The sequence below is a fragment of the Tripterygium wilfordii genome, chromosome 8 (assembly GCF_013401445.1).
Source record: "Tripterygium wilfordii isolate XIE 37 chromosome 8, ASM1340144v1, whole genome shotgun sequence".
Classification (NCBI taxonomy): Eukaryota; Viridiplantae; Streptophyta; class Magnoliopsida; order Celastrales; family Celastraceae; genus Tripterygium; species Tripterygium wilfordii.
Window position 1 is genome coordinate 5,564,101 of NC_052239.1, and position 10,707 is coordinate 5,574,807.

Below are 10,707 nucleotides of genomic sequence, written 5' to 3' on the forward strand. Positions count from 1 at the left end.
CCCATTCAATTTTGTCTTCCTATGCTCAGCACCAACCTATACTACTTTGAGGTCAGGAAAAACACCTTTACTAGTTTGCAAGTTTGACTTATTATATCCTATATTTCATATCTTCCCCTGACGATGTGAGATAAAAGACTTAGCCTCATTGCCACTAGATAGCTTGCTCACGACCACCAAGCTTGACACTATATAGACTTGTGATCCTATCCACTCGAGGCAGGTTCTCCAGGTAACATCATCTTTCCCCTTTAAAAAAAGAAAAAAAAAGTAACTTGTCAAAAACAAAACATGTTATTGATGATGCTATATACATACATACATCATATATAGATATACATACAAACATGCTGTAAAGAAGCTAAGACTAATATTCAAAAGGCACCAGAGCATAGACCACATAGTGCAAGAACTACATTCAAATCACCCCTCATTACAGCTCCAAATTAAGAAACCCTAGGCAAGCTAAGGCTACTCTATTGGAGGAAGAAAGAAGGCCTTTTGTGAGTTGTTCAAAAGCTTAATGATGTTGTAGCAAACATTTATTTCCTCCACCATTGGATTCGGAGGCATAAAACACTCATCAACAATGCTGAAATATAGCCTTTTCCAATTGAAGTCTGCCACCACAAAATCTGTCCCCTAACATCCCAACATGATAAAATGTGCCAACTTAAAGTAAGTTTGTAGCCAAACAAATTTGAGATTAAAGCAGCTGTTCCCCTCTCATTTCCATTGACAGATCAAATAAAAAGATATCACTTTTTTTTTTTATAAGAACTAATGGGCAACGGTCATTCAAATGGCATATATACATATACACAACGAAACACACTTGGAATGAATTATTGGTCTTATGTCTACATCCACGCACAGAGCTACCAAGAAAAATCTATCTAATAAAGCACAAACTACAGTAATTTATGATAATATGTGACGCTATACTCAATTCCCTTATTCTAATTACTTGGCTGATAGTCTTATAGTGGTGAATTTTTCTGGAGCTGAATCTTATGAACTTAGAAGATCATTAGTTTGATTCTCATTAGAAGTAATATTTTTATGATCACGTGTCGGGTTTTAACCCAATTTATCCTATCATCAAGTGAGCGTACGAGTTTGATAACTTTAATTTAGATTCATATCGAATATCCAAAGGACGAACTTGAATGATATCATTCTCGATTTAAAAGAAAAATCCATTTTCCTTTTTGTCAAAGGAAGTGGGTCATGAATTTGAATCCCTATTTACACACTACTTTTTATAGGTCATCCCACAGATCTTTGGTACTGGTATTCGTGCACATCGAGCAGAAGACTACACGCGTAAACAAATAGGTAAAGCAAACATTAAACACCGTTGTTAAAAGGTTAATCCCATTCCCCACTTCCTTTCCATTGCAGTCCAATGCCATATATGCTCCCACTTCTAACAGAGGCATCCCTGAGTAGCGTGACACGGGCTGCAGCACAGGACCCTCAAATCCTCAGTGTCCTATATTTAAAAAAAAAATTATTAGTACCATAACAGCCCCAAACTCATTTAAGCCACATTTGGGAAAAAAAAATTAGTTAAATAACTCATAGCCCATTTCAACTTAAAAATCAATAAAGGTTAAATAGATTAGTTATATTGTCTATTGAAAGTGATTTTGCAAAAACAAATTGATTAACCAATGTTATTAATTATTTTGCATCTCAAAATGCTAGAAAAGTAATTTAAGTTATATACAACATTTAATTTCTTTTCTTTTTAGAGTTCACTTAGGCACTCCAAAATTCAAATAAGCCACTGACTTCTAAATATGTTAATAAGATAAGGCTCCAGCACTTGAGCCTTGCCATACAAAATTCAATTCTCCGTTTACACTCGTAGGTTATCATTGGTCACACTTGAAAGTCTGTTGAAAGACAAATATACAACTGAACCCCAAAAATTGTGATTCGGCTTCATAAACACTCCTCACATATGTTAAAATTCTCCTGAAAGGTGTGTCTATGCGACCAACCAAATCTAACTTCTATGGAATTTGTTTGCAATTAGCCCCATTTCGTAGTCCTGTGGACGTGGGTCAACCTATCAAAACTCAAGGGCTGGACGCAATGAAACCCCAAATCCTGAAATCGATAACCCAACTATAAACTGATCTACAAGATTATAGAAGATGAAAAAAAATGGGAACTGAACAAAGAAAAATAAAACCAGTCTATGATGCAACTTTCAGTTTTCTATGCATATATATCCCAGGAAGCCATATGCTAACCAATTAAGAATCACCAGGGATTCCTAAATTGACACCTTGCACGTCCAAACTCTACAGGGAACCAGTTGGGTGTCAATAACACCAATGAAGCAGATACATGTAAGGTAACGGAAAGGAAAGCAGCACCTCATTGCATTCTACTCATCAGTCTGCTCATTTCCTCCACCCTTGAGATGCAAGTGTTTTTCCCTCCTTTGGAACTCCGTCAGACCTTTCCCACTTCCAGTCACACCAACCTTACCTTGAGGATCATCAGGAGACTTGAAGATGCTTTCTCGCTTGCGTCCGGAAAGGAAACCAATCTAGGAACGTGAAAACATGGACACATCAACAAAAAAGTGGCAAATAAATGAAAATAGCATCCATCTCTACTGATCATTGATCAACTGCCAGTTTGCACTGCTTTTAAGTGCAAACCAAATACCAACTTTAAACAAATAATTATCCACCACTGCTTTCTGTTCAACATACCTTCTTAGCCCTGCCTTTGGTCGTCTGGAACTGCTGCCAAGCATTCTGCCTCTTATTTTGTGTTACCTCAAGTTGTTCCATTCGCATCTTCGACTTAAAGGAATGAATCTTCTTGCGCTTGGCAGCTTTCTGCAGATGGGATGGAATTATAAATAGCAAAGAGAGCATATACAAAATTATACCAATGATTGCAGTGTATGTTAATGTGTACTGGGAGGTCGGGGAACCATTGCTTAACAGCTTCAATGGTGGCTATGTAAGTGGGATAAAAAAAATATTGATTAAACCTCAAAACTCATTCTGTACGTACCATAAACATTCAAGCTTCATTTAGCACATAAGAAAAAGGTATAAACAATAACCAATCAAACTCATCTCATTTTGTCCTTGAAAAGAATTAAAGCAAAGTGCAAATACTCCCATGTTCACCGGATCCTAGATAATACCCATGTCCCATCATTGGGGGGAGTATAGCACAAATGTTACAGAACAGAAGATGAAAATAAAGATGGAAAATACATTCAGGAAAAATACATGCATCCTAGTTAATGTTAACTAAATATAATTTCTGCTTTCGGCACTTTGACTGGCAGTTGTAGCTAGGAACACAAGTAGCCCATCAAACTAGTAATGGAAAAATCTCAAGCCTTTTACAATACCAAAATAACTAAAATTCTCATAAATTTGCGGATGTGCAAACTCTTCAGGAATGGGAACACATGGAAGCCTGTTTAGAGATTCCTGACAGTTACCACAGACACTTGAGTATACGAGAAGGTAATGCCAAGGAGGACAACTCTGAAGAAGAGAAAGACCCCCTTCCATGAGGCTGGAGCTGCTAAGAAAGTGATGCAAGGTAGAGTGGAGGAAATGTTAGTCTGTTAAACTGACCTAATTGATGTAAGAATAACATTGAACTTGCTGATTTTATGGGAAAGATGCATGCTAGAGATTATCTAAAATGTAAGGCTAGTCTAAAGAATATTTACGAACAAAGATTTGAGGGGAAAAAACAAAAGGGTCACACTTCTCATGCATGACCACGAGATAATAAACATGATTGAGTATGATGATGAAAAGGGAGGGATTATTGGAACCAACATTTGATGATTATATGGATGAAGAGGAACATGTGGTGGTGTAATCAATAGGAGAATCATTTTAGTTGTGGGGAAGGTGATGATAGTGTCAAAATAGAAAGGGAGAATTGATGGAGTCACATATTTTTCAAACACATGCATCTAGAATGGCAAGGTTTGGAATCTCATTCTCATTGGCATTTTATCTGCTGAAAAGTTCAAAACACACTTGAGAAACAAAGGTAATGCATGCCTTAGTTGGAAAAATTAGAGGTGAACAGATTGAAAAACCACCTGATTTACAAATGCATCCAACCTATAATGTTCAGACTTAAAAAATCATTTGATGAATTTTATAGGGACAAGGCTACAGTTGTAAACGTCAAGAAGAACCAATCCTAATAGGTGATTCTATGTGTAGTGGCATATTTTTTTTTGCCAATGGTTTGTTATAGGCTTATAGCAACAAGGTGCTGCAAAAGACTACATGGAGAAGCTGAAGGAAATTGACACAAATATATATACACACACACACACACACACACACACTTTAAGTTATGGAAGAGCACCACTACTTCAATGGCTAGCTCTGAAATCCCCCCAATCCCCTACATATGCCAAAATTATCAAAGTTCTAGTGTCATAGAAGAGCTTTATCCAACCCTCTAGAGATAAGGATCACATTGGAATTTGGGACAAGTTCATAAACTATTTTATATTTAAAAAAGACGAATTAAATAAAGAAGTCTTTCGAATCTCATGCGACTTTTAATAAGATTAAGATAGCTTTTAGAAGACTCTTAGCAAAAAGCCATTCAATAAATATATCCATTTTCCATTTGAAAAAGGGTTAGTTGTTGGTATACCACCACCGCACCATTGCCGTGTAGATCACCGCCACTATCGTACCATATTTGAGTCATTTGTCACCATCGCCAACATTATCACAAGCATTAATGCTACCATTAGCACCTATAGAAACAATCCCCAGCTGCTACCATACCATCCATATTGCAACAGCACTATCATTATTGTTCCATCACCACCATAACACCATTAGCACTGCTAAACTAACTTATCTTTACATCATTAGCACTACTATTTTTACTTATCTTTACATCACTCACAAACCAACTAATAACTCCTTTATCTTCATTGTAAAACCATCATCAGTAACGCTTATGTTTCATCAGAATTGAAGAAAAACAAGGCATTTTTTTCCCAGAAGGTATTACAAGTTACATAAAAGAACATAGCTTACCACATCCTCAGGATCATCAGGTTCTATACGGAGCTTTGCTGGTAAACTTCGAGACTGAAAGTCAACAGATGAAGCTTGTGCAATCTTCCGCTTGATAGCTTGTTTTGTTGCTTCAGCTACCCTTTCAGCTTCCAGCAACACATCGTACTGAACTGGCCTTACATTGGCAGGATCCACCTGGAATAATCAACCGCAATCATATAAAATTCTATGTTCTATCAGTGAAAGAATATAGGGGTTGTTAATACTTAATACTTCCAATTTATTATTAGCACGAACAAAACTTTAAGAGAGGATATCTATTTGGAGGGGAGAAAGAGAGAGTCAAGAGAATACCGAAAAAAGATTTAAGCGACTACAAATATGTAGGTCTTACTCCTACAATTCCTTCTTTTTTCAGGTTGACTTCTAGATCATTTTCCATCGACCAATTTTCATCATACAAGCAGTTACAATAAATAGAGCCAATTCATTTTTATTCCCACCCCGCCATATAGTTAAAGAAGTGTGTGTGTGCATGCAAAACCATAATTCAATTATATATCACTTTTCTAATATTCCCATTACTAGATATAAAAATAAAAATGAAAGAATGTTCCACCCTTCTCCTTCCTGCCCTCATTTCTCTATTTTTAGACTCTGCTATATAGCTCGACCAAACACACCATTGACATAAACAGGTTCACCATATCAAATCTGCAGTCTTTCCAAAGCTCAGCCGATACAACAAGTAGTCATATACTCCTTACAGAAAGTACTAACTACTAACAGAACATTCAAATTGGCTTTCTTTAAGAGATATTGGTTGATTTTCAAAGATAAGAAATACTAGCATTTCAAAAGAGTAGCAGCCGGAAACATACCTCTTCCTTATTACCCCATTCATCATAGGAAACATAATACCCATTTGGAGTTAAAGCCTCAATTGTAGCATCATACCTGAACATTCAATTAATCAAATGAATACAAGGGAGAAAAAGATAAAACTAGAGGAAACATAAACATTGAGATGACTAGATGACTAGAATTTTTTATTTACTTTTGACATACCATTCACCATCTTCACTCCAAACAGCTTGGACTTTCGTGCCAAGGGGAAATTTTTCATGATGGTCACAGACGCTTCCTAATTCCTAATTGACAGAAATGACGAGAATAAGCAGAAGGGGACAACATTTTATTGCTTTATTAAAAAAAAGAGAGCTTCCATACTGCATCATAAGTTTTATGGATTAGCTCAAAGATAGGGGGGGGGGGGGGGATGGGAAGTCAATCAAGGGTACAAATATGCAACTTCAAGAATGCCCATGCACGCCACTGAAATATACATGACAGAATGAAATCTTGCTTTTGCTCCATCCAAATGAAAATTGTAAGCAAATAGAACTTTACTAAGAAAAAAGGAACGTAATTTACCATTTGATTCCCCTTAGAATAGGGCAAACTAGGAGACTCACTGGCTGTTGGCTGCGCATCAGGTGATATCTCATTCTGCCTCGCAGTTGCAAGGAGCTCTTCCGTCAAAGCAATTACCTGCATCCCCGTAAGTTTAGCCAAGTTGGTTATGATACCAAAAGATTTTTAATACTATAAAAGGTGTTCGTTGTTAAAACTCGAACTTAGAAACTTAGGGTGAACATCTTTCATCAGGTGAGAGGGAGTGGAGCAGGCTGTCCATCACAACACACAGCAAACCTGCAAATGAACCAAGATAGTAGTTTATTCGTACATATAGCACCAATATTTTCTCAGTATTCCAAACTCTTCACTGTGCTCTCATTTCTCAAGCGTACCAACTTTATTGGGCATGAAGGCCATTCACAGCTTTTCAATCCCTAAGAAAACAAACCACTTCGGAAGCCAAATAGTAGCTAACCAAAATTGCCTGTTTGCGCACAACATGTTGATTCCTTCAACGTAGAGGAGGAAGACAAGAAAGAAAGAGAAGATGATGGGATCGAAAACCTAAACACCTAAAAGGTCACATCTATAGTATGCTTTATGAATCCCTTATTAATAGAGCAAAAGTCAGTTGTTGACTCGAGGTGATTATTTAAACATGAATAATGAAATGAAAATATCAATAAAAAGAGAAGTAACCCAAACATGCAATGAACAATTTCAAAGAATAAACAAAAATGAGAAATGAAAGCTGAATATCAATATAACGAAAATTACAAGGATCACCTCTTGGAGCTCCTTCTCCATGTCCGCATATTCAGAATTTTGACGATCATTTGCCAAAAGTTGACGGACCTGAACCAAAAACAGGGTAGCATCTTATGCATAACGAAAAAGATGGTTAGATTTGTACAAGGTACATCTGTGGAACATAGGGAAAATATAGAGTTTCAAATAACTGTATACTGCTAGAAGATAGATAAACCAAAGTTCAGCCTAAAAGTAAAAAGAATACGTGCACAAAATAAAATTTGTAAGGAGTATTTTTTTTTTTGAACTTTTTCATACCCTACTTTGAGGACGAGTTTGACACTAGAAACCTCCTCTTTGTATGCCCATAATAGTCATCAACATAACTAGTCCTCCAACCAATCACATACAACTTGGACACAGCCATTACCGCATATGTACATCCTTCCTCACACGATTACGATTTGGGCAAATGCCCATAGTGACACAGAAAACCATATTTTAGGTAAACGTTCCAGTCTGGCGAAGCCATCTCTTCGGACAAAAAGGTAGGCTCTTTTAAATTTTTCGTCAATAAAATCACAAGAAAATTCAAAATCAGAAATTCCACCAGTCAATTAAGCAAACTAGATGTAAAATCCTAATTCCAGTCTTGCTGCTCAAAGTGACCCTGAAAATCCAAATTTGATATAGACGAACCAAGAACACAAAGGCAGCAATTATCATACAAACTGAACTTCTATACTTAAAGCAGACTTCAAGCCCAGAAATTGAAATCAAACTCGAAGAATAAACCCTCGAAAAAAAACCCTAATTCCATTCAATTCAGAGTGAGAGGGATCCAAAAATGGGGCAGATAATACTTTGCTTAATCTTCTAAGACCATGAAATTCATAAAATTCACGAAAATTAAGCAAAAAAATTATATTTAAAAAAAACAAAAACAAAAAAACAAAAGAAATCTGAAAGACTGACCTGATGAAGTTGCTCTTTGTAGGTGGAAAGATTGGAGGCGAGCTCCTCTATGCTCACTTCCTCGCCTCCTCCTCCTCCTTGCATCATTTTTTTTTCAATTTATGAATATGCTCCCTTTTTTTGTTCGAAAATTTTGAATTTTATCTCGGATGAGAGAGGCAAACTTGACAGGGAACTAGGAAATTGAAGAGGGTAGAAGATAGCGTGTTGATTTCGCATATCTCGAGCATTTTAACTGGAACCAAAAAGTATGAAAGTACAATTTAACCCCTAAGTTTTCGTAATATTGGCATCTCTACCTACAAACTTTCCGAATTCTTATAAAATTGAGTTAATTAGTAATAGGTCCTCGAAACAAATTATAATTCCAATATATCCTTCCTTTTTTTTTTCAACCCATAAGGTTCTGTTTGTACCAAAATCAAATCCTACAAGTCAGCTAACACGTGAGAAGGTGGGATTCATAGTGCACAGGAAGTGGCCAATCTCCTGATCACACGTGGCAGAAGCAAGGAGAATTTTATACTAAACGATTTTCATTTTGCAGGTTTATGATTGGTTGTTGACCTGAAATCCAGGGATTTAGTTCCCAGAAATCAGGAATGTCCAAGATTTGTTGTCCAAAAGGCTACAATTCAAGGAGTCTTCGTCCTAACAGATAAATTCTTTTCAAACGTGATTTGTTGGATAACTACGGAGATTTTAGCAGGATTACATCAAAGAGAGTCCTGGAGAAATGGAAGTTTGCTACCTAAACATCCCAATTTTCTCTCAAACATGTTTCCAGCTGAAACACGACTCCACGATACTTAAACCATGTTCGTCCTGCACAATTCAGAAGTTCACATTTTTACACGATCTTCTATGTAGAAACAACAACGAAATGATCGCCATGAGCCATGTTCTCATATTTTCGACCATGAAGCCTGAAGACTCGCGAAGCAGAGGCTACCACAACATCCAAGAGAGTCCATTTCCTCTTTAAAGACGAAGCACAACTAGATAGATGCTGCCATCATTCTTATATTCAGGAGAAGGTTACAATTATGAAACCCACTAACCCAATCACTCCAGCAAGAGAGTGGTCTTACCATGATTCCCATGATGTCCCATGACATATTTTTGAAGAAGAACAGAAGAAGTGCTCATCTCTTAGCACTATAAAAGAAGAAGAAGAAGAAACAAAAAGACATCCCGCGTCAATGTTTTTGTTTAAGCTTGTAAAGCACGCCTACATCTCAGGATGTATGTATCCCTTTTCAATGAAGATCCTGATGCACATTCCAGTAATGTGTTGTTTTTCATTTCATTCCAATAGGAGTTTTTTTCATTTCGATGATTAGTCTTCTATTTTCCTGTTTTTTTTTCATATTGACACTCCAAGCATTTTAAGTCATTTTCTCAGAAATCAAACCTTGAGCCAGCAGCTTGTGTTCTCTAACTGCGCACAATCGATTTGGTGCAGAGGTCAGATTCGGTGCAAAATCCTACAACAATCCTATCAAATCCTTTGGGTTGATAGCAAGCCCTGGCACACCTGCAAATCCAACATTCATATCCACAAAACTCTTATTCCCAACAGCCAAAATTGTGAGATCTCATGTCCAATCAACCGTGGAGCACACAGCTCACTTTACTATTCAGTGTGGTAAAGTTGGCTCGGAGGATGATTACAAGCTCAAATTGTTCGGGAACTCTCTCACGGGTATAGTATTCTCTTGGTATATTAAGTTACCTGCTAGCTCTATTGATACATTGACAGAAATGGAGGAGGTTTTCCATAAGCAATTTTACAAAAAAGAACCAGAAGTCACGAAGGCGGATTTGTCAAGAATCACTCAATTTCCAGGAGAGCCAATTGAGTCGTTTCTTCTCAAATTCAAGGAAGCCAGACTTCGATGCAACACTGAGATTTCAGAAGGAGAAGTGGTGGCGTTGGCTGTGAAAGGGATGCTCGTTCAATTCAAGAAGAAGTTCAACGACTTGGACTTTCAAGATTTTTTTCACCTGACTGCCAGATATGTCCGTTACGAAAGAGTCTTGAAGGAAGAACAAGACATGACCAATTCATCCAAAGGAACCTACTATAGGGACTCAAACTATAAGGTGGCCAATGTCGATGATGATCTTAATAAGGAGGTGGCTATAGCAAAAATTCTGAGCAAGAAGTCCTACATTTACAAAGATATTGTCAAGTTAGAACGTTCTAAGAAGCAAGCTGTAGGATTGTCCAAGTCAGCCAAATTTTATGCTTAATATGTATCCAAAACAGAGAAAATCTTTGACTACCTCCTAGCAAACAAGATGATCAAGCTACCTCATGGGTATAAAATTCTTCCTCCTGAAGAAATTCAGAAGAAAACTTACTGTAAGTATCACGATTCTTGGAGCCACTTTACCAATGATTGTGTAGCTTTCAGGAATGAAATTCAAGCAAGGATAGAGATAGGAGACTTTGTATGAGTTTGGCAATGTGTTGCAACTGTGTTCAGTTGCAACACACCTC

The 10,707-nt window shown here is 37.0% G+C and overlaps 1 protein-coding gene across 3 annotated transcripts; it reads right to left on the reverse strand.

The window, feature by feature from the left end:
• Positions 1–1,162: 1,162 nt before the first annotated feature.
• LOC120004190 (survival of motor neuron-related-splicing factor 30-like) lies at positions 1,163–8,411 on the reverse strand. Of its 3 annotated transcripts, XR_005469465.1 has the most exons (10): positions 8,202–8,411; positions 7,263–7,331; positions 6,492–6,608; positions 6,126–6,208; positions 5,939–6,014; positions 5,076–5,252; positions 2,736–2,864; positions 2,391–2,566; positions 2,020–2,118; positions 1,163–1,495 (listed from the first exon to the last, which is right to left on the reverse strand). XR_005469465.1 is itself a non-coding variant. In XM_038853461.1 (9 exons), exons 1-8 carry the CDS (start codon positions 8,286–8,288, stop codon positions 2,402–2,404), a joined length of 903 nt encoding a protein of 300 aa, XP_038709389.1. In that variant the 5' UTR covers positions 8,289–8,411; the 3' UTR covers positions 1,163–1,495; positions 2,391–2,401. The 3 variants fall into 3 exon arrangements, 2 of the variants coding, with proteins under 2 accessions (XP_038709389.1, XP_038709388.1); XM_038853461.1 differs by lacking the exon at positions 2,020–2,118; XM_038853460.1 differs by lacking the exons at positions 1,163–1,495; positions 2,020–2,118 and having other exon boundaries at positions 2,184–2,566.
• Positions 8,412–10,707: the final 2,296 nt, after the last annotated feature.

Coding starts and splice junctions, on each gene's coding strand:
- LOC120004190 (XM_038853461.1), bottom strand. CDS start 8,288: ATGATGCAAGGAGGAGGAGGAGGCGAGGAAGTGAGCATAGAGGAGCTC. Junction 7,332..8,201: donor ACAAAGAGCAACTTCATCAG/GTCAGTCTTTCA, acceptor TTTTTGGTTCAG/GTCCGTCAACTTTTGGCAAA. Junction 6,015..6,125: donor TGGAGTGAAGATGGTGAATG/GTATGTCAAAAG, acceptor TTGAATGTTCAG/GTATGATGCTACAATTGAGG.